Source organism: Anomaloglossus baeobatrachus, chromosome 1 (assembly GCF_048569485.1).
Source record: "Anomaloglossus baeobatrachus isolate aAnoBae1 chromosome 1, aAnoBae1.hap1, whole genome shotgun sequence".
Taxonomy (NCBI): domain Eukaryota; kingdom Metazoa; phylum Chordata; class Amphibia; order Anura; family Aromobatidae; genus Anomaloglossus; species Anomaloglossus baeobatrachus.
Window position 1 is genome coordinate 335,594,631 of NC_134353.1, and position 24,875 is coordinate 335,619,505.

General features: G+C 39.7%; 1 protein-coding gene across 1 annotated transcript in view; it reads left to right on the forward strand.

Annotated features, from left to right (window-relative positions):
- Positions 1-24,875, forward strand: part of FRAS1 (Fraser extracellular matrix complex subunit 1) — a 724,001-nt gene that overhangs the window by 608,453 nt on the left and 90,673 nt on the right. The window contains exons 42-47 of the mRNA XM_075352182.1: positions 1,665-1,855; positions 2,809-2,962; positions 18,561-18,824; positions 21,894-22,082; positions 22,778-22,897; positions 23,037-23,216. Coding sequence (XP_075208297.1) covers positions 1,665-1,855; positions 2,809-2,962; positions 18,561-18,824; positions 21,894-22,082; positions 22,778-22,897; positions 23,037-23,216 — 1,098 coding nt within the window. The remainder of the gene's footprint in view (positions 1-1,664; positions 1,856-2,808; positions 2,963-18,560; positions 18,825-21,893; positions 22,083-22,777; positions 22,898-23,036; positions 23,217-24,875) is intronic.

Genomic DNA, 24,875 nt, shown 5'->3' on the forward strand with positions numbered 1-24,875 from the left:
ACAACTGTTTATTCTGATATGTCAATTCAAAGTACAGTTATTCTTTAACCCCTTGATGAGATATGATGTCATATGTCATGTCCCTGACTTTTATGCAGGCTTGCACGCCTTGAATGCATATTTCCTGGCACATGATGACTGAACTATTCTCTGACAGCGGCTTTTAACACGCACCGACTTGGAGTCTGCTGAAGACCTCCGTGTCTGTCATACTGCAAAATGCAGCCTGGAGCTATCCTTTACATGAGACTGTGATTTTTGCTATATGTACAGCACAAGTGATCAGATGATTGCAGCTTCAAGTTCCCTAAAGGGTCTAACAAATATAGTAAATAGTGAAAAAAAAAAGTTTTGAAAAATATGAAAAAATGCAAAAATTTAAATCACCCCCTTTTGTCTCATTAAAAATAAAGCAATTAAAAAAAAACTATATACACATATTTGGTATTGATGTGTTCATAAAAGTCCAAAGTATCAAAATATAAAATAAATAATCCAATTAGTAAACGGCGTAGGAAGACAAAAAATCGAAACACCAGAATTCCGTTTTTTGGATGCTGCAACATTGTAATATATGCAAGAGGCGATCAAAACATTACATCTACCCTAAGGGTATGTGCGCATGTGTGCGTATTGCATGCAGTTACGCTGCGTTCTGCACCGCAGCGTAACTGCATGCGTCCTGCGTCCCCTGCACAATCTATGGAGATTGTGCAGGGGCCGTGCGCACGTGGCATGTTAGAACGCAGCGATTCGCCTGCTTGCCGAATCGCTGCGTTCTAAGAAGTGACATGTCACTTCTTTCGTGCGTTCGGCATGCTGTCTATAGGGAGAGGCAGCATGCAGAGCGCACGAATCTGCCGGCACCATGCGCTTCAGAACGCAGCTTTTCAGCTGCGCTCTGAAGCGCATATTTTCAGTGCGGTGCAGAGCGCACACGTGCGCACATAGCCTAAAATGGTTCCCCTTCATGTTCCTGTTATGGGGTTTTTTTGTACATCAGTGATTATATTGTTTAGCTCTGTATATTTTTTTATCTCATACATAAGATGACACATGTATAGCAGTATACAATATATAGTGTTTGGAGTTGTGAAACACACTCTGTTCATATAGAGCAGTACACAAAATTACTGTTAAGCAATATTTATAGACATTTCTAATAGTCGTCTTTGAATTGGAATGGTATTATTCTCCAGAAGTCCAAAACCTCTTCGATCAATTTCATAATTGTCAAATATTCTGCTATTGTGTGATATTTAGCTAGTGAAATGTACAACAAAGTCTCCACCATTTTACATATATGTAGAATGGTTTTACTGTTCAGTACCCTCTGCACTAACAATAATACTGAACCTAAATGCCTAAATGTTTATGCAAGGTGTTTGTAGTGGCTTGTGTCTGAGTACATCAAATAATGAATTATTGATGGTACATGATGTTTTATATTATGAAAGCTTGGGTTTTCCTCAGGCAACCCAGATTCTAACACATTATGGAAACCTATGGAAAGATTAATTAAAAAGAAATCTGATTTGAGCTCCTCGGGGGAGGGACTAATCTGAGTCATGCTGAGTTCTGTAAAGTGCTCTTGAATCTGTTGGCACTATAGAAATGTGTATTAACACAAACTCCTTGTTTTGTTTTCCTAAACCTTGAAATAGGAGGTCGAACTTCTTTGGGCGGTCAGGAGGGCTCAGAATCTTCATTTTCAATTCAGGACATCATAGAAAATTACATCTACTATGTACAGAGTGTCCATGACAGTGTGGAGCCAAGTGTTGACTACTTTAGCTTCTTTATGACCGATGGATCGAGCCAGTCTGAAATTCACAATATCACTATCACTATAGAGGTGAGTGTTAGAATTCTGGTGGTGCTCAGTTCTAAGGAGATGCTTGTGCAAAGAGCAATTTGTTCTCTTAGCTACATGTATGCAGCGCTCACAACAGCGGTATTTTGCCGCAAAACCGGATCCGTCACAAATTCGTTTCAGTTCAATTCATTTCCAATGGAATCACGGCAAGATGCGGTCACATGCGGTTGCGTGCGTCATACACAAACGCATGTGACCGCATCTTGCCGCGATTCCATTGGAAATTAATTGAACTGAAACGCATTTGTGACAGATCCGGTTTTGCGACAAAATACCACTGATGTGAGGTGAGCCTAAGTAACTCCATGTTATTGATCTGTTCTCTTAGAATTCTTACATTTCAGCTGGCAGATTTTCATTTAATTCTGTCTGCTAGGTTTGTCTGATCAAATGTGTATGAGCCTTCCATTCAAATACTCCTGTGGCAATAAGCCACTACCAGGAGTGTCGGTCACCACCTTATTCCCCATTAAACTAAATATGAAATTTTGATCAAAACTGCTGTCGGCCAAAACAGCTATTTGATGTGGTCAGGTTTACTGTGCCGCCATGCAGCCTTGTTAAACATGTAATAGTGTACTGTTGAATATGGTGTTATGTGACACATGTAATTTCCTTCCACATTGCATAAGAAAAAGTAATGAGAGTGTACTGTAACAACTGGAACAAATGAAAGTTTAATGAGAACATCAGAGCAAAATAAGCTCAAATGATTTGCTCAGTTGGCTTCAAGGAAAGCATAAAACACTAATATGCAATAATGTAGGCTTATTCAAATCCGTAATATGAGCAGACTATGCGATGAAAGGATTTTGTAAAACAACGATGTCTTCTTAGTCTTTAATATCTTCTGTCACAATGTCCCTTTTTGACCTACCTTATTTAAATTATGGAGTGCATATGAATGGATTTAATACATTTTTTCATTATAGGGCAAGAATGATGAACCTCCCCAAATGATTTTATTACCTGTAATTGTTCATGATAGCGCAGGAGCGGTTATAAGGAATACTTGCTTAAGTGTCCAGGACATGGATACACCAGATAATGAGCTCATTTTTGTTGTCACAAAAACGCCAGTCCGTGGTAAGTAATTTCTTATTTTTTCATATGGAGAAAAAGCAGTTTTATTAACCTGCATGCATTGAGAAATTCAGTTAATTTTATAATTGACTGTAACTTTTTTTAACCCCTTCACCCCCGGTTGATTTCCCATTTTTCGGGGGGTATTTTTTTTTTTTTATTGCTGCCCTCTTTCCAAGAGTCGTAACTTTTTTAGTTTTCTGTCAATCCTACCTTATGAGGGCTTGTTTTTTGTGGGACGAGTTGTACTTTTAAATGAAACCATAAGTTGTACTATATAGTGTACTGAAAAACGGCAAAAAAAATTCCAACTGCAGGAACATTGCAAACAAAGTGCTAGTGTATTATTGTTTTTGGGATATTTTATTCACTGTGTTCACTATATGGTAAAACTGATGTATGGATGTGATGCCTCAGGCCGGTAGGAGTTCTAAGACACCAAACATGTAGAGGTTTACTTTTTATAAGGGGTTAAAAAAATCTGAAGTTTGTGAAAAAAAAATTGGCGCACTTTTTTGCGCCATTTTCCATGACCCGTAGCGGTCTCATTTTTCGAGATCTATGCCTCAGTGTCAGCTTACTTTTTTTTTTTTAAATTATAATTTTTATTGATTTTCAAAAGCAAGCAAATCATTACAAAGAACAAATAATATTAATAATATCAACAATATTATCAGCAAAATGACAAGAAAATCGTATATCGCTCTTTTTACAATTCAGTACTACAACATCTAATCAATGTTCACAGTAAGACTCAGAATCATTTTTTTTTAAATCAGATACTTTTTTATTAAAACAGAATACATACAACAGAATAACAAATCGGCATCCAAATTAAGATTATCACATCTATTACCCCTTTAACTCCCCCTCCCGCCCCCCTCCCCCACCCCGGCAGCAACACTTCTCCCCGATACTACATCCCATTTAGTACACACTTAGAATACCCTCCAACTGCAGTATAGCAACCATCCCGTTGTACAGGAGGAACAACTAGTAACACAAATAAAACAAAACACACACATCAGAGGTCTCCGACGGCTATCCCGGTCCCAGACCAATTTACTGGTCCATCACTCGTCCCATTCACATTGCAGCCAAGGAGACCATAGCTTCTCAAACATTTTAACATTCCCCCTTCTTTCATACACTCCCTGTTCCAGCTGAAGAATACATTTCACCCTTTTAATGTACTCTCCCCTGGTCGGGGGGTCGTTTTTAATCCAGGATCTGGCGATCAGCTTTCTTGCCGCATACAGCAGCCTAGCAATGGCAATTTTCACAGTATTTTCCACCCCAAGCTCCTCAACATATCCCAATATGCATAGCAATGGTTCCCTGGGAAGGACACACCCATATGTTCTTCCTATCTTGTGGATAACCTTAGTCCAAAAGGAGACCAGTCTCGGACAAGACCACATCATATGAAAAATACCTGCGTCAGATCCCTGACACCTTGGACACTCCGAATTTCTTTTCAACCCCATTTTAAACATCAGTAAAGGAAACCTATATACCCGGTGAATCACGTGTAGCGTATCGCTCATGGAAAGTTTAGGGACATATTCCAGGATACTCTCCCACACCTCCTTCGTTATCGGCCCAACTTCCTCCTCCCATTTAGATTTAGTTTTAATTGGGTAATCTAAAAGAAAGGTATGTAGTATATCTTTATATGTGCCAGAAATGATCCCTTTATTGCTTCCTCCGCCCTTACACACATACTCCAGTACCAGGTCAGTCTGTATGTCCACACTTTTTTTAGCCGCTTGGGCTGCAATCGCATGTTTTAATTGACTGTAGTGAAGCCAGCCAGACGCCGGTAACTGAAACTCACTCTGTAACTGTGGGAAAGATTTCAGAATTCCCCCGTCCAATATCTGATGCATGTATATTACACCCTTGCGTCTCCACTCCTCAATATTCCCCATTTTCTGAATCTCCGGGAGATTACTGTTATCCCAGATAGATGTAAACTTAGTTAACCGGGTCACCCCTCTCACCCTTTTCAGCCTATCCCAGGTCTTGTTTATAAGTGCCATTGTAGGAGACGTTCCACCCAAGATCCCCACCACACCATCCTCTAGTCCCATTACCAATGGACTTCTACCCACTATGTATTCCAGCACTTCTTTAATGCCCCCATCTTTCTCTCGATCAGACCAGCCCCTGAGGTGTTGACATTGCGCCGCCATATAATACAATTCCGGATTTTGGATTGCTAGACCCCCCTCATCTTTCGGCCTCTGTAAAGTCTCTAATCGCACCCTAGCATGCTTTTTACCCCTCACCAGGTCCCTAAACAGCGAGTTTATCCCTTTAAATCATTTCTTTGAAATACAAACACAGGCATTGTGCAGTATGTATAGGAGTTTAGGCATTACTACCATCTTTAGTAAATTAACCCTTCCAAAACCCTGACAAATGTAGCTTGTTCCAGGCATCCACTTTGGCTCTCAATTTTTTAAGAAGCGGCCATAAGTTCACCTGTATGTAGTTTTGTACTGGCAGAGATATCTGGATACCTAGATATTTAAATTCATCCACACTCTTCAATTTGTTAACCCCAGTATCATCATTTGTCCAGGCTACTTCCCCATCCACTTTAAAGAGGCTCGATTTACACGAATTAATGGTCAGTCCCAAAACTTCTCCAAATTTCTCTATTATCTGCATGGCATGATCCAATGAGGCTGACGGATCCCCCAAGAAAAGTAATAAATCGTCCTCATAAAGAGCTATTTTCTCCTCTAAATGCCCATACCTAAATCCATGGATCTCCTTTGATTTCCTAATGGCCGCCGCCAGAGGCTCTATTGCAATAGCAAATAGGAGCGGCGATAGTGGGCAGCCCTGCCTCTTTCCCCGATGCAACTCAAACGCTGAGGAGGTCATACCGTTAACTCTAACTTTAGCAGTAGGCCTATTATACAACAGCTGCACCCACTTTACAAACTGTGGGCCAAAACCCATATGTTGCAACACTTTCCACAGATACCCCCACTCAACACTATCGAATGCTTTCTGGGCATCTAGCGAAGCGATCACCCTCCGGCCAGGGTTGTCAGGCGGCAACTGTAGATTAAGATATAATCTTCTGATATTAGCAGCTGTCGACCTATTGGCCATGAACCCTGATTGGTCCATATGTATTAGGTTAGATATAACTCCAGTCAGCCGGTTTGACAACACCTTAGCCAGAAGCTTCACATCCGCTGTTAATAACGAGATTGGTCTATATGAGTCTGGAAGCCTCGGATTTTTATCCTCCTTAGGAATTACTACTATTATTGCTTCTCTCATAGATTCAGGCAATACACCCTCCCCCTCCGCCACCTCAAAGACTTTCAATAGCTTGGGTAATAGGATTTCTTCTAACTGTTTATAAATTTCAACTGGTAGCCCGTCTGCTCCCAGTGCCTTGTCATTGCTCATGCCATGCAGAGCGGACTCAGAATCATTAATACCTCAAGGAAACCCTTATAACTAACTATATGAATGAATTTGCAACCATCCTGTTAAACTCTCCTACTCCCCCCGAACTCCCCTCTACTCAAACCCACTCCCACCTAGTCACCTTCAACCCCCACGTCCAATCCTCCAAGTGTACCACCTAATTTCTCAGAGTGATACCACGCCGTCTCCTTAAATGGTGACATTAAGCGTTCTATTTCCTCCGAATTGAAGTAGGTTATAATAAACTCCCTCCACTTTTTGAAGTGACTAGCCAATCGTCCCAACTTCCTTCCAGCACCAAGGCTCTCTAACTCCATCAGCCGTTTTATGTGGATTATTACTTTTTTGAAAGAGGGTACTTTTGACTCCAACCAATATTTCAGTATCATCCTCTTTGTTGCAAGTATGATTACATGTAATAGTGACGGAGGATGTTTACTCCTCCTCCCCTCGACGTTCACCTCTTCCCACGCATGGAACAGAACCAGAGTAGGGGAGAGAAGGAGTTTGATGTCCCAGAGTTTAGCAACACACTTTGATACTTGGGCCCACAGTGGCTCAAGGTGCAGACACAGCCACAATCCATGGTAGAGATCCGTTGCTTCGAAATTACATTTCGGACAACGAGTAATCCTCTCTGGATTCTCAAGCTTTCGGGGCAAATTGAATGCATAGATCGACCGATGCATCACTTTATACTATATAGACATTATATAGGTCTTTCTCATTTATTATCTATCTATCTATCTATTCATCTATCCATCTTTCCCTCTATCCATTAGCTGTCTGTCTATCTATCGATTATCTATCTATTATCTATATTATTTAATGCAGTTACAGCATAAAAAACGCAGGGACCAACCTGCGGAAAAAACGCGGCAAAAACGCATGAGTTTTTCCCGCGGTTTTGGTGCGTTTTTTTTACCACAGGTGCGGTAATCTTCAACTCCCAGAAGTTTCTCTAGAAATTTTCTTGAGAAAAATCACTTTTCTAGTGTGCACATAGGCTTAGAAATACTTTTTCTAAGGATCACTTTGTCTGTGCTACTAGAAACAAGGACAGTTAGGCAGGGATTAGCAGCATGCACCCAGAACTGCTCGTGGTTCTGGGTGCATATGGCACCTGACAGATTCCCTTTAACCAACATAATTACACAACACAAATAATATAGACTTTTTTGCCAGGAAAAACAATACAGAGAAAAAACAAAAAACATTTAGTCAAAAATTCGCACCTGGTCTCCCATACTGTCTTGTAGCAACGCTGAGGAGGGAATCTCCGGAGTGTCCAACTCCCTCAAATTTTATACAATTTCTTTAGTGAGCTGACTTGCTTTTTAAAACTCATTGCAATTTGATCCTAAAACATGTTTCACCATTTAGATTGACTTCATCAGGGATTTGAGATCATTACTACTATGATTGTCATTAAAGGGTTGGTCTGAAGGCAAAGTACTTTTCATTCTAAATCCCTATCTACTTAGTTACATAATCTAAACTATTTTCTAATATATTTACATTAAAAATGTGCTATCTTTCCTTAACTACACTATCTAACTGCTATTCTATTTTTTTTCTCTACTTGTTTTTGATGACTGTTGATTTGAGCATTCCCAGCGCATCCTTCGATAATCAAACGAGTGTTATCAGAAGGCAGAGGTTGTGTAAGTGCCACAGCCTCGGTTCCCTCCCTGAAACAAAGCGTCATCAGTGAGACTTGTTTCAAAGGCAGGGACTAGCCCAGCCCCTGAAACAAGAGTCACCGATGACACTTTTAGTTAAAAGAAAAAGGTTTTGGTACCGTGTTAGCCAGTTGAAAAATGATTGATTGCTCTCAGTGAGAGAAACAAAATTAAAAGTTTGTAGTTGTGATACCTTTTAATGGCTATCTAAATTAAATTAAATGATGTTACAAAGCCTGCTTTTGAGACTTCTCAGGTCCTTTCTTCAGGCATGGTATGACAAAATATCCGGAGAAACACAAATATATACACAAACAGAGCAGAGGGATGGCATAATAAAAGGACATTTAAATAAACACTGAGCTTAGAGAGTGAATCCTTAATTAGCTTTGATTAGTGGTGTGAGAGTTTTATTGTCCCAATATCCATGTAGGATCAGAGGTCTAGTGCCCTCAGTCTCTGGAGCAGACTCCTCAGATTTTGACCAACCCCCCTTACCTGAGATGGGACAGCTTCCATCCCAAACACATTAAAAAGTCCATTGTCTATAGCCAGGCCCTCAGATATAATCATGTCTGTTCCAGCCCAGCAGACAGGCATGAACACTTAACCCATCGTAAAAAGACATTTTTAAACCAAGGCTACCACCCCACCTCCATTGATGATAAGATTATTAGAGCCACAAGGACCCCTAGAAGTGAACTGCTTCAATACAAACAAAAAAAGGAAAATAGTAGAGTACCTCTAGTCGTGACCTACAACCCACAGATTGAGGTACTGAGAAAAACGTCCAAGAAACTTCACCACATTCTACACAAGGATAACCGGTTAAAAACAATATTCAAAGATCCTCCATTGCTATGGTACAGACAACCTCCTAATTTAAGGAGCATCATGATCCGAAGCTCAATGCCCTCAGATACACCAAGAGGAACTTATCCTTGCAATATAAAGAGTTGCAAAACCTGCTCTCATGTATTGACCAAACACCGGATATAGATTCCTAACACACAGCAGCACTATAAGATTCCTCGGACATTCACATGTTCCTCTTCCAACGTGGTGTACTTAATCTTGTTCACTATATGTCGTATTGGGGGTCTCTATGTTGGAGAAACAGGACAGAGACTAAAGGTCGCTTTACACGCTACAAATAAGAAATAACGTTTGGAACTCCATTCTATGTCTGAACTGGGTGCAAAAACCTAAAAAACATCACTATGGGGAAATAAGGTATGCACACCAGTGACTATGTGAGGGGAATACATGAACTAGCAGAAACTGCTGTGTGAATACTGACATGAAAAATTCAATAGCTATATGTAAAAATGAAATGTGAAAAATGGAATCTGCATTACTGCCATGAATATATGAATAAAGAGAAATTTAGCTACTGAATTGATCAATGCAATAGAGCCCCAACACTACGCCAAAGTATTTCTCTACGTTGGGGTCCCTAGCTTGTGTGTGTCCTCTCATGCAGTTAAAAAACTTACCGTGTATGGGAAGCTGAGACCCAGGCTATATATACGATGTGGATTGGCAATAGGTGTGTGTGGGGAGGGTTCCCAAACGAAAAACAACTAACAAATAAGAAATAACGTTTGGAACTCCATTCTATGTCTGAACTGGGTGCAAAAACCTAAAAAACATCACTATGGGGAGATAAGGTATGCACACCAGTGACTATGTGAGGGGAATACATGAAATAGCAGAAACTGCTGTGTGAATACTGACATGAAAAATTCAATAGCTATATGTAAAAATGAAATGTGAACAATGGAATCTGCATTACTGCCATGAATATATGAATAAAGAGAAATTTAGCTACTGAATTGATCAATGCAATAGAGCCCCAACACTACGCCAAAGTATTTCTCTACGTTGGGGTCCCTAGCTTGTGTGTGTCCTCTCATGCAGTTAAAAAACTTACCGTGTATGGGAAGCTGAGACCCAGGCTATATATACGATGTGGATTGGCAATAGGTGTGTGTGGGGAGGGTTCCCAAACGAAAAACAACTAACAAATAAGAAATAACGTTTGGAACTCCATTCTATGTCTGAACTGGGTGCAAAAACCTAAAAAACATCACTATGGGGAGATAAGGTATGCACACCAGTGACTATGTGAGGGGAATACATGAAATAGCAGAAACTGCTGTGTGAATACTGATATGAAAAATTTAATAGCTATATGTAAAAATGAAATGTGAAAAATGGAATCTGCATTACTGCCATGAATATATGAATAATACCCAGGCTATATATAGTTGTTTTTCGTTTGGGAACCCTCCCCACACACACCTATTGCCAATCCACATCGTATATATAGCCTGGGTCTAGGCTTCCCATACACGGTAAGTTTTTTAACTGCATGAGAGGACACACACAAGCTAGGGACCCCAACGTAGAGAAATACTTTGGCGTAGTGTTGGGGCTCTATTGCATTGATCAATTCAGAAGCTAAATTTCTCTTTATTCATATATTCATGGCAGTAATGCAGATTCCATTTTTCACATTTCATTTTTACATATAGCTATTGAATTTTTCATGTCAGTATTCACACAGCAGTTTCTGCTATTTCATGTATTCCCCTCACATAGTCACTGGTGTGCATACCTTATCTCCCCATAGTGATGTTTTTTAGGTTTTTGCACCCAGTTCAGACATAGAATGGAGTTCCAAACGTTATTTCTTATTTGTTAGTTGTTTTTCGTTTGGGAACCCTCCCCACACACACCTATTACCAATCCACATCGTATATATAGCCTGGGTCTCAGCTTCCCATACACGGTAAGTTTTTTAACTGCATGAGAGGACACACACAAGCTAGGGACCCCAACGTAGAGAAATACTTTGGCGTAGTGTTGGGGCTCTATTGCATTGATCAATTCAGTAGCTAAATTTCTCTTTATTCATATATTCATGGCAGTAATGCAGATTCCATTTTTCACATTTCATTTTTACATATAGCTATTGAATTTTTCATGTCAGTATTCACACAGCAGTTTCTGCTATTTCATGTATTCCCCTCACATAGTCACTGGTGTGCATACCTTATCTCCCCATAGCTTTACACGCTACGACATCGCTCAAGCGATCTGTTTGTGTCACGGAATTTGTGACGCACATCCGGCCGCTTTAGCGATGTCGTAGCATGTGACACCTATGATCGATTTTGAATCGTTGCAAAAACGTTCAAAATCGCTAATCGGTGACATGCCCCCCTATTCCCAATTATCGTTGCTACTGCATGTACAATGTAGTTCGTCATTCCTGCGGCAGCACACATTGCTATGTGTGACACCGCAGGGACGAGGAACCTTGCCTTACCTGCGGCCGCCGGCAATGCGGAAGGAGGTGGGCGGGATGTTACGTCCCGCTCATCTCCGCCTCTCCGCTTCTATTGGGCGCCCGCTTAGTGACGTCGCTGTGACGCCAAACGAACCACCCCCTTAGAAAGGAGGCGGTTCGCCGGTCACAGCGACGTAGCTAGGCAGGTAAGTAGTGTGAAGGGTGTTAGCGATATTGTGCGCCACGGGCAGCGATTTGCCCGGGTCGCACAACCGATGGGGGCGGGTACGCATGCTAGCAATATCGGTAACGATATCGCAGCGTGTAAAGCAGCCTTAAGAGCAAGAATGAGATCTCACCACCACACAATTACAGACAAAAAAAAACACATTTACCTGTGGCCAAACATTTCTGTACTTTAGGACACAACATAAACCACATGAAAGTTGTCATATTAAAAGGCAACTTCAGATCACAGAACCATCGAAGGGTCTGGGAATACAAATTCATTACAATGTTTAACTCTGTCCACACAGGACTCAATCTATCAGGAGGATTTATGACTCACTACAAAATCTGAGGAGTCTGCTCCAGAGACTGAGGGCACCAAGCCTCTGATCCTACATAGATATTGGGACAATAAAACTCTCACACCACTAATCAAAGCTAATTAACACTAGAAGGTCCCAGAAATTTAGAGCTCCATAGGGTTCCAATGGTAGAAATGTTAAATGACCCCTCTCTGGGACTTCTAGTGTTAAGGATTCACTCTCTAAGCTCAATGTTTATTTAAATGTCCTTTTATTATGCCGTCCCTCTGCTCTGATTGTGTATATATTTGTGTTTCTTCAGATAGTTCATCATACCATGCCTAATGAAGGGACCTGAGAAGTCTCGAAAGCTTGCTTTGTAACATCATTTTATTTTATTTTAGTTAGCCATTAAAAGGTATCACAACTACAAAATTTTAATTTTGTTTTTCTCACTGAGAGCAATCAATCATGATGACACTTTGTTTCAAGGAGGAGGCAGAAGTTGTGGCAGTGACCGCATCCTATGCTTCCTGATGACTCTTTGTTTGAGTATCCGAGCATGCACTGGAAATTCTTAAAGTGTCATCAAAGAAGAAGTGGGGGGAAAAAAATAGAATAGCAGTTAGTGTAGATTGGGACATCTAGAACATTTTTAATGCAAGTATATTAGAAAATAGTGTTGAATATAACACTAAATAGTTACAGATTTCAGAGAAGAGATGAGGTAACCCTAACTGTAAGGTTCAGAGTTAGTATCCCATCTAGTCTCAGACTCAAACATGGACGTTTAAAAAAAAGTCTGTGTCCAAGTTCTGGTACTGTTCATATGCTAACCACTTGATCAAGCATCGCTGTGCTTGGGTACGCTTGGTCTTCAGCCCTGTGAGAGCCACTTGCAGTCTCTGAATGGCTCTCACTGGAGGTAAAACTTTTTTGAATGCTGTGTGTAAAAAAAAAAAAAAGAACAAAAAAAAGTCAGCCCTCACCCGGAAATGCTTTTTTTATGGCTGTCTGTATATGGGTGGAGAGCCCAACTGCCCAATCATTGACTTCCATTATACGTGTTACTTACGTTGAGCCTGTTAGTTTGGGTCCCTATTGACTTATATATGGTTCGGGGTCTGGGTACAGGTTCAGGTCAAGTCTGGGTCCCGAAATTAACTTTTAAATAAAGTCCGGCCGAACCTGGTGAACCCAAACATCCACAGGTCCGCTTATCTCTATTTAGGAAGAAAATTACTTTGGCCTTCAAATTATCTCTTTAATGATTTCCCACACCACACCTTTCTGGAGTTATAAAAGTTGCACTTACTAATTAAGAAGTTAAAAAGTTACTTAATAAACTACTGCTCTTTTTTTAACTTAAAAAAGATGTCCCATTCAATTTTTATTCTATAATCTGTCTTAATTACTTATGTAATGATGTGTATGGGTATTAAAATACTTAGAGTAACTGTTGTTTTATTTCTTTCATAAATCAATAGTACACATGAAATTAGGAAACTTTGTAATATATCTTATTAGATCTGTTCTTTCTCCTCCTAGACTGATCATTTATTCTCAAAGTTCTCAATACACTGGCAAAATCTGCCTAAAAGCATTATTAATTTTAGAGAAGCAGTTTTAACTCTTTTTAAATATTTAATCCTGCAACATAATACAGAAATGTTAAAAATGGTTCATGTTGATAACTCATTATTTAGAGATCATATCACTAACATTCCGACCGATGTTATCCACCGTCTGCATTACTCTGAAATGAGGAACCATCTCTTGAATGTGGCGTTTCCTGGCCTCAGCCATCTGTATGTCTGTATGTCTTGAGACTACGCACACGAGTTCTACAGAAGGAGCTAGCCAAACATTGATGGAGGCTTCCTTTAAGCCTCAATGTACAGATTCAACCCCACAATCTTTTTGTTTGTAGCCTTCAAGAAAAACAGGATTTAATTAACAAATAATGCATCAAGCTTTATTTCTCAGTACCTAGACTTCCAAGAAGCTGGCAAAAACTATACCGTATCTGCAAATTTTAATAGAATTGCTTTGAACCCACATTTTTGAAGACTCTATCAAAAGACCAATCAACATTAATGGCAATATGCTCAACCAGGGAACTGTCAGGTTTCTGCTTTAATCATATCTTGACCAAGTTAGGAGTTCTATTAATTTTATTCTTCTATACATTTTCCCACCGCCACAATTTTCCCCTTCCTTTTCTCTCCATCCTCGTTTCCTCACCCTTTTTTTCCTCTTCATTATCTTTGCCTGTTAATTCGGTCATTGACTCATGTGAATGTTTTTTAGCTTACTTTCCACCTTGTAGTTATAATGTGCCCCCTACCATTGCTGGCTGTTTATTTACACATGTTTTCATATTGTCTATGAAGGCGTTGGTGTGATATGGACCCAAGTGTACCCCCTGAATCTATTAAAGAGTTGATTTGAGGGCTTGACCCTGGAACCATGTTTTTGGCACTATTATGTTATGGCTGTAGTCTATTTTTTCCAGATGTATAGATCTCTCTATCCAATACATAGGTATGTGGACTGTACTGTCTGTGGTTAGTTTGATGTTTTAGAGGTTAGTCTTCAATTTAGACTTTTTCATTAAAGACAATAGCATTTTATTTCTGTATCCAATAATGTGTGTAGCTTAACTCCGAAAATGAAATGAAATAAAGCATTCTTGGACTTGAGTAATAGATAATATGTGGATGTAGCCGGTTATCAGTATTCCGTAATCCCAACCTTTTTCCCTTAGCATACTTATTTTTCAATACTTCAAACAGTACCAAAAGTAGGAGTATCCTTATATTATTGAATAATATATCTCTCTTTGAAGTTAAAAAAAAAACAAACCAAAAAAAACAGCGGACCCTGAGGGATGTGTTATTATTCTTGAAGATTCCTTATACGACAAACAAATATGCTTAATCAATTGTTATGCTTTCACGCATGATCCTACACATTTTTTTTAAATGTCTATATTGCTTGATAAGAAACAATATGATGTGCTGATCTGCTTTTGCGACATCAATTATATACTCAATGACAACCACAATCGATCTCACAAAGCTGTTTGTGTGTTGTACAGGTTCTAACATGTGAGCTATTAATACTTAATTCAAGCAATTAGACATAACAGATGTCTGGAGGAATCACAATGGCATTCAAAAAGGATACTCTTACAATCTCCCAACACAATTACATTATACAAGGATTGTCTGAATATTAGGATAGTCCATTCTTTTTCTTATGCTAGAAACATTCATTCAGCCTGCTCTGACCATGGCATTGTATTCTATGAGTTCACTTCAATGGGCCAAACATCAATTCCATTTCATATGTGACTTAATGAGTCCAATGTCACAATTTTTTTTTTTTTGTTTCAAAGAGGTTTTATTGTATATTATTCAAAAGGAAATGTTTTATGCAAGTAGTATGCAATAATTGTGCAATGCGGTAAAGTAATAACATGAGAAGAAGAAGAAGTTAATAGAGATGTACAGAGGAAACAGAGTGAAAAGGGGGAGGCTATCAAGAAGGATTCCATGACTAAGGAGAACCAATTATATGAAATTAATTTTGAAGATGATTGGAGATGGGCGCGTTGAATGACGCAATCCCTGACAGCGCACATTAAATGCCATTGTCAAAGATTGACAGCGGCATTTAACAGGTATACAACCATGGGCGGAGCTATGCTCCACCTGCAGCTGTTAAAGGCGGAATAATTAAGCCATCATCTACTGGAAAAGATGTGGACTCGGCATGCAAGCCTGCATCAAAGTCAGGGACACAATAGATGACGTAACTGTACTTCATATGTCATGAAGGGGTTAATAGGAAGGAGAGAGAAGTTGATTTCCACTTTGCTGCAATATGAATCATGGCCCTGTCCAAAATTGTTTAAGATATGTTGCTGCCTTTTTCTTTTTTTTATTTCATTTTTTCAAGTGAAATGGAAAAATGTCTAATCTTCAGCTTCAGATGTTTTCTCTATGTTCTGTTGTGAATAAAATATGGCTATAAGAGATTTCCAAATCATTGCATACCTATTATCTTAAAGGGAACCAGTCAGATGTAATATGTACCCAGAACCATAAGCAGTTCTGGGTGCATATTGCTAATCCCTGCCTAACCGTCCCTGTATACACTAACATAGATAGTCATTTTTAGAAAAAGTATTTCTAAAGATCTGTTGCCGTATGCTAATGAGCGAGGGGACTAGTCCCCTGGGCGTTAGTTCCCCTTGCCAGTCGGCTCCATTAGCATGTTAATACGCCCCTGTGGGTGCCTGTGGGCGTGCTAACATGCTAATGAATACACATCGTCACATGATGATCTCACTCACCTCTCTGCCACCATCGCGTCCAACGGGGGATATCGGCTCAGTGCACATGACCCCGGAGTTTGGGTCATGCGCACTATGAAGCTGGGTGTACGCGTCCTGGCTTCAAACTGAAGTAGTGCGCGTGACCCAAACTCCGGGGTCATGCGCGCTGAGCCGAAATCCCCCGTCAGACGTGATGGTGAGTGAGATCATCCTGTGACGCTGCGTATTCATTAGCATGTTAGCATACCCACAGGGGCGTACTAACATGCTAATGGGGCCAACTGTCAAGGGGAACGAACGCCCAGGGGACTACTCCCCTCACTCATTAGTATACGATATAAGATCTTTAGAATTACTTTTTCTAAAGATCTCTTTATCTATGCTACTAGATACCAGGACGTTTAGGCAGGGATTGGCAATATGCACCCAGAACTGCTCCTGGTTAGGCCGGTTTCACACATCCGGCTTTTCGCTGGTTTGACAGATGCGGAGCACGCAAGTACAGTTTATACAGTACACTGGCAGCGCAACAAGCGCCGGTCACATGCTGTCATGTGACCGGAGTATGTGACCCGGAAGTTGCGGCGCTGCCACTGTACTGTATCATACTGTACTGGTGTGCACCGCATCCGTCAAACCGGCGAAAAGCCGGATGTGTGAAACTAGCCTTAGAGGTGCATATTGGACCTAACAGGTTTCTTTGAACATTTTACATGTCGTCCGAACTTTTTTGGAATTTGGGTTGTATGATCCTACTGCTTATTTTTCCAACCATTGTGCTTTCTGGGCTTTTTCTTAAAATGGATTCTGTTCACCATACATAGTGGAAGTAATTGTTTTTACTCATCAGGTCACAGGATGCTCATGCCCTAAACATCCAATATTTTATCTCCACTTGTAAAAACGTATGGACATGACCAACTCCATTTGCAAATTAGTTCAATTCATCTTCCTCTTCACATATCCATATTGTCCATAATTGCCGATCCCAGGCCAATAGTTGAACTAGCTAGTCTCACGTATTAATGCTTTTTATTAGGAAGCTCACCTGGTGAAGTGGAATTTCGAAGCCTTATGTCAGGCTGAGCAACATGTACTGGACACAATGGAGCATAGGAGCTGATCTGTTCAGATGCCACATAGATCAGCCAGGATTAGGACAGCAGAGTATAAACGTCGTTTTTAGCAAAGTGAATGATAAATCAACTCCTTTGAAGCATATAGTTGCTGATAGCAATGTTATATTAATAGTCAGACAGCAAACGCTTGCATAAGCCGGCCTTAAAAAGCCTTGGGTGATGATATCAGAGGTATTTTTAGGGTTGCCATAGTAATTCGGCATAGACTAGCATAAAGGGATCTGTTCAAAGGGTAAGGAAATCATGCTTGACCTGGGAAACATACAAGAAGTTCTTATCATGGTAAAGTTTGAAAAGAATATGGATCCATGGATGCTCGCCTCTCATTTTCCTAATATCGATACTATGTATAATTTGTAACATAGATTTTGTATTTCCCCAGCAGTATCTATTAACAATGCCTTGATTGTTTTGATCTGTCACATTAATATATAACAATTTTTCAGTTTTTTTTCTAAACACAAATCATTATCCATACATGTGTTGAAAACCTGAGAAAGTGAACCAAGCATCATGGAAAGTCTCAGCTTTGGCGCTTCAATGGTGTCGCGAAGCCTCAAAATCATGTTGATGACGGCTATTTATATAATTTTTTTCCCTAGCAATTAAAATTTGCACATCTATTGCTCTCTTGGTTAGATGATAGAGTAGTTTTTTGCATGAAACAAATATATTATGTGCTATTGGTTCTTCAGATTCTCTTATCTCTGATATTCCATTTTAAAACCTTTAAACAAACATTTCTCATTTGTGAAACAATTTGACGTCCTGCATATTTTTGTACTTCATATCTGGAATCACTACCTTTTAATTTGGGTGAAATCAGAAAAATATTTAGGTCAGCAGAATTTTTTTTTAACTGTAGACCAGTGAACAGTACTTTACAGTAAATTAGAAAATAACATGTTGTTTACTCCTCTGTTGGAATCTACTTGTTCTCTAATGTGCTTTCGGCCTAATCTGTACTTTCTAGGAATTTTTGAACAAAAATATTTGACAGCTAATATTCATCATATCATGCTTTACTAAATGGCTAACATGTCTAAAAGTGTTCTATAAAAAAGCTTTATATAAACAGCCTTTTAATTGTGGCATTAATAAATTGTATTTTTTTTAAATGTATTTTATTAGATAACATTTCCTGTAAATTCTTCTAGGAAATTTACACAGGAGGCAATTTTACTCTGAACCATTGGACAATGGAAGGATCTTGTCCCAGGGCTCCACTTTTACTTATCAAGATATATTAGATGAATTAATTGTATACATTCCAGAGACTGGGGCTACACATTCAGATGAATTCAGATTCTCTCTCTCAGATGGTCGATACACTAATACTGGAAGACTACATTTTACTATAGAGCCAAAAAGAAAAGAACCACCAAGGTTGGCTGTGAACAGGGGCCTACAGATCTCCGCAGGTATGTCTAATCTATACAAGCCTTCACTAAAGTAGGAAAACCTAAGAGCAGGTGGGAAATACACTGCATCAATGAGTACAACTCCGTTACACTGGGGAAATTTGACAACTGTTTTGGGAGTCTGAAAGATCTTCCCTCTTTTCAGGAGCGTTCCATATGTCCCGGGAGAATTGACAGGTATGCTTGAGATTTCCTCTGAAGTGAAAGGTGCCTTTTAAAGCACTAGCATTTGTTTTTTTTTTGTTTTTCACAACTGGAGGGGTGTCAAAGTCCTCTGACCCCTGTCTTATAGTTACTCTCTGGCGTTTTTATCGTATTTGTACAGTGCTCAGGTCCCGTGGCCCCATCTTGTGACTTATTTCTAACTAGTCAGAAGTTAAATCACTAACTCTCCATACAACTCTATGAGAGCCAGAATGAGGATCACATAGAGTTGTATTGATTTGGGACCTTCAACGCATTCCATGAAACACTGGATTAGCCAGAAGATCACAAAACGCCGGAGACCATAGGGAGTGATGCTGAAAACAGATGAAGACACCGTAGGTTGAGAATAAGATGGGGGCATGGAACTTAGATTTAAAGCACCACTCCAGTCGTGAAATAAAAACAAAAAAAGCTGGATTGGTGCTTTACTACAACCCAAAAAATGTCTTGGTTAGTTATTTAAACAGATTATCAAATCACTGGTCGCAAAACGAGTACAGAAATTGAAGAAAAAACAAACCTGGTATAGTGAAAATCTCAAATACATTTCTCTGAACTAAGTCATGAGAATAGACAAGCAAGTGCTCAAGAGCTGAAAAAAAGCTGCGCTGATCCATCACATGCTTCATCACATACCGCAAGATGCGTTCTGCATAGATGCAATGCATTTTTGTTTTTAGAGCTGAGCGGACCCTTGGAAGTTCGGTTCGGCAGGTTCATCTGGACTTTAAATAAATATTCAGTTTAGGACCCAAAACTTGACCTGAACCCCAATTGAAGTCACTAATTGGGCATTTTGGGTCTCCAGGGGTGGTGTTTTTCCAATTCATGGCTTAACATGCACCATTTTTGTTTCATGTTTGCCATGTCTATTCCATTTCTAAGCTGTCCAAATTTAAGACAGTATTAATAAATTTGCCCTAATACATTAGAATTTTTCCTTATTTTTTGGGGTCACTATTTGACTACTTTAAAATGTTCCCAATATATAACAACATCCTATACAAATCAAAAACATCTCAATTAAAAAAATTGTTGTGCCGGTTTCTAAATCTGGTTAAAGAGCCATTTTGGATAAAAGTCAGTATACATGTCAAGTTTACTTGCCAAGAGATCTTCAGATCTTTCAGATCTCATGAAATCATTGGGAGAGTTGATACACTGCAAAACTGGTAGTGCACTATGATGAAATGGAGTGACAGACCTTTTTAAAGAGTCTTAATGGAGAATGTGAATGTGACATAGTAATTTTTAATAATTTTTATTTATATAGCGCCCATACATTCCGCAGCACTTTATAATTCAGAGGGTACTTATATAAACAATCTAAGGCTATGTGCCCATGGGAGCTCGCACCTGCAGATATATCCGCAGGTATATCCGCAGGTTTCCTGCAGCAGCTGCCCGGAATCCGCAGCTATACAAAGCTGCGGGATTCCAGCAAAATAGCTGCGGAAAACCTGCGGACATTCATGCGACTTACCTGCGGAAGTTCCGGCCTCTGTCTCCATAGTGGACGGCCGGGATTTCTGCAGGTATTTCCGCAAGAATAATTGACATGCAGATGTGTGCGGCTGCGGTACATCCGCAGCCGCACACACCGCAGCTGCACACACCGCAGCATGGACACAGACACTCCCCATGTCTTATAGGATAACATGGGGAGTGTCTGTACTTGCTAAAACCTGCGGATTCATCTAGAAGATCCAGATAAATCCGCAGGTTTTCCACAGCAAAATCCACGTGTACAGAGTCCCGTGAGCACGTAGCCTAAGACATTTCAGGTGATTTTCACTTTTAATATAAAATGTGCTTAAAAGGATTTACTTTTAGCTGGCAATCTGTAAGACCACAGACGTTTATGAAAGTGAGTAAATTCAAGTATATGATAAAACAAGCATCAGATATAGAGTATAGTGTGTATCATAGATGCAGCTCTGCACTATAAACCCTCTTACCATGGGGTAGAGAATGGCATGAACCAGTCTTAGGAGTGGCCTTCTTCTTACCTGGCTGTTACTACAAGGCAACATGTGAGACAAGTCACGGCCGTATCCCTGCATCTAGAGACTTGTGACAGGATCTGGGCCAGAGTCTCTTTGCTGTTTAAGACTACTCATATTAAATCTAATTCCCTTTCCTTTGGTGCTAAAAGGGTTAATGTCAGTTTTACTTTCCAGCAGCTTCTGAATCCTGGCCTCACGTGCTTCCAGTTGGTAACCATTTCCTTCCGCTATATATGGTCATATCTCCCAGTAGAGGTGGCCAGTTATTCTGTTTCATTCTGAAGATAGGCTTTGAAGTGGAAGGAGCTGCTGGAGCCCTTGTTGTGTGAAATGGTGTAGGCTGCAGTCCTGGTGTCTGGCTGCAGCCATGAAGTTGAGCTTTATCTTTTGTTATTTCCCCTGTCTGTGATACCTTCAACTCTTGTTGTGTTAGTGCAGCAGTGGGACTAGCGATCCTCACCTGCCAGCTTACTTGTCAGGGTTATTACAGGACCTCTCAGGGCTTCCGGTATCCTGCTTGGCGACAGATGCAGAACCTGTACTAGGAGAGGAACTGGCTAGGAGAGTAGGGTATAGCTGCAGGTGAATGCAGGAGATGTCCCATCATCCCCTTCACTAGCACCAGGACCCACCATTGTTTAAGTGTCCCCAGTGTACCCGTTGTTTGTTGTGGTGAACCCCTTGCTTGTTGTGTGTTTCACCATGCGCTGGACTTTCCCTAGGTTCATGCATGACAAGACCGCTCTGCAGTTTGTGAAAAATCAGAATTTGTGTAATAATTTGCTGTAATATCTAACATATGTGTTCTTGTTGTGTGGCTGATTTCTAATGACCGCATATCGGTATTATTATCCAGGCTCAACAGCTACAATAACTGACCAACATTTAAAGGGAACTGACGTCGATTCAGATGATGACAAGTTAAGATACATCATCAAGAGAGATCCAGCTGTAGGACAGCTACAGATATCAAAGAATAATAACCTGGTGCTAATTTCTGTCAGAGGTCCGATTACCAGCTTCACTCAGATGGATGTTAATAAAGGTAAATATTAACTATGTTTTAGTCTCGTGATATTAACTGGCACAGTCTGGTTATAAGGAAGACTTTGCTAGTCATCCCATATTTTATTCAATTAAACAATACTACCCCTCTACTCCACCTGCCCCTATACCTCCCATTTTCTTTATTACTGTATACTGATATTTTAAAATACTTTGGATTCTTATCTTGCCGCACCCTATTACTTTCTCAGGATATGTTCACATGTTTCATCTGTTTTTTCGCACTTTTTTAATGCAAATTAAAAGCTGCTTTTTACAGTAGCAGCAAAAGCTATGAGATTTCACAAATTTCATGCACACACTCTTTTTTTCCTGATTGATTTGGTAAGCTGCAGTATGTTAATTCCTACACCCATAGAAAGCAATGAAAAAGTAAAAAAATGCAAGTGTTTTCAGGATTTTGTAAGCATTTTTGGTGAATAAATCTAACTTAATTAAACAAGTACTGTAGAGAAAGCTCACAAGTAATCCACACTTGAAAAACTCTGCATAAAACCGCGGAAAAATTGGTGTTTTGATTGCAGAGTTTTTCCTGCCAAGAAAGCAGGTTGTGGCTTTAGAAAAAAAAAAAACGCTGCAACAACGTTGTGTGAACAGAGCTTTATACTTACATACTTTTTTTATAAATATTTTTTATGTTACATGGTACTATTACTATACACCTTCTGTTTGTAGGGTACGTTCTGTATAAACACAATAAAGGAGAATCGGGAGGAAGTTTCTCTTTTAAATTTAATGTAGTCGATTCGGAAGAAAATACACTAATTGACCAGTCTTTTTATATTAGTATATTAGGTAAGTATGTGCTGTGGTTTTCTACAGACTTAAATATATCTTGTGGCAAAACCTCTAGCTTTTGCTATGTAAGAAAACAAATGCTTGTTTTATAAATATAAACAATAAAGCGGTTTCGTTTTGCTTGCCTTGCTTTTAGAAGACAGACTGCCGCCATCAATTACTGCCAACAAGGGTCTCACCTTGGACGAGAATACTTGGAAAAAAATCACTACACAGCAACTGTCAGCTACAGATCAAGACAGTGAGCCCAGAGAACTACTGTTTCGCATCACTAGGCAGCCTAGCCTTGGGCATCTGGAGCACATAGGCTCCCCAGGTACAGGATTACTTGTAACCTCTCCAGATTGTCTGTGACATTTTAAGGGATATTTGTTATAGCGCATCTGATTTCTGATTGTCTAAAATGTTTATATTACAGAATTAATATTTTGTAGACACTGACAATTCAATTCTTTGCCATCATAAAGATTCTAGTTAATTCTTTGTGATCATAACTAATTTAAGAGAATCAAGTAGAGACCAAAAGTGTCTTATGTGGTCCCTTATTTAAATACTTTAAGTAGACTGGTTCCTTTCAATTCCAGTACTATGTTGAGATCTAGAATCTTAACGTTTGCGTTGTGTTCACCCATTTGTCCTGTACGTTGTGTGGATGCTTTACCTCTCTTCCATGTGTTAAGAATGATCTAGAGTTACTGCAATAGAATAAATCTACTGAAAATGTCTACTTTACTTTGTGCCAAAAAGTTTGACATCATTTTGGTGCATGGCATTGAATCCCAACTGGGGGTTCTCATCTGTTGAGAAGCTTTTGCGCGCAGTTACGTGTAAAAAACAAACAAACTGTACTTTACTTACCTTCTCCTAGTCCAGCACTATGTCTCAGCTGCTACCGCAGTCTGTTATTTGGCTGCAGTGGTGACAACTTGTCAACAGTGCTGCAGTCAATCAGTGATCTTAGCAACTCATACTTTCTACGTTTCTGGAGCCACTGAGCTCAGTCATTGGGTACAGTGCTGGCAACATGACATTGCCACTGCAGCAAAACAGGGCTCAGGACGGGTAACTAAAGTTTGTGGTTTTTACATCTAACTGTGTGCTAAAGTTTCCTGAAAGTAGAAAATCCCTTTAAGCCATGTCCCTTTTTTTTAAATCATGCACCCTTGTTAAGCAAGGTGCAAAAGCAACTAAAACATGTTAAAGATAAGCTAATCACATGTATGTAAATTTACATGTGTTTTAATGCTGATTAAATCCTTACATTTCTTGTAGAAAGTGTAGTTGAAATTTTAAGCTAAAAAGTTGTAAGTGCAGTGGGCGAGCAGTGCACTTAGAGCTCTCCTGTCCCTCTGCCTTTTTCTGCCCGCTGTCTTCCTCTTGTCCCTAGATCAGTCATGTTTCAGGAACCTGTAAACTGTATAGATAACCCTAGCACTCAGAGTATGAACACAACTTAGGTAAATTTAAAAAAATATATATATTTTTGATATTCTGCAAAAAAGTGCACCAAAAGACTTTTCGGCTACTGGAGCCTTTTTCGTGGGAAATGAATGCGAGCAGCATGGATCACAAGCGGACTACCATTAAAAGTATGGAGGGTGACCCACTTTTGCAGCTTTTCAAAATCAGCCAGGGATAAGAAGGCAATGAGAAGGTATGTGTTCATACTTTGAGTGTTGGGGTTACCTATACAGTTTACTGTTTTTTACCCCATTAGCACCTACTTATAGTGGTTGAGCCATGCTTATCCCTTATGCTCAGAAACCTGTAAGGCAGAGACTGGAGGAAGGCAGGAATAGGTAGAGAGGCAGGAGAGCTATATGCAGTGCTTACCCACTGCACTTGTATCTCATTAGCATACAATCCGCTACGGATTTTTCAAAAACAGCAAAACCGATTTCTACTAAAAAAAAAGGTAAGGAATAACCTATTATCTACCAATGTCCTTTTTTTGGGACGCCTAATCTTTTGCTTA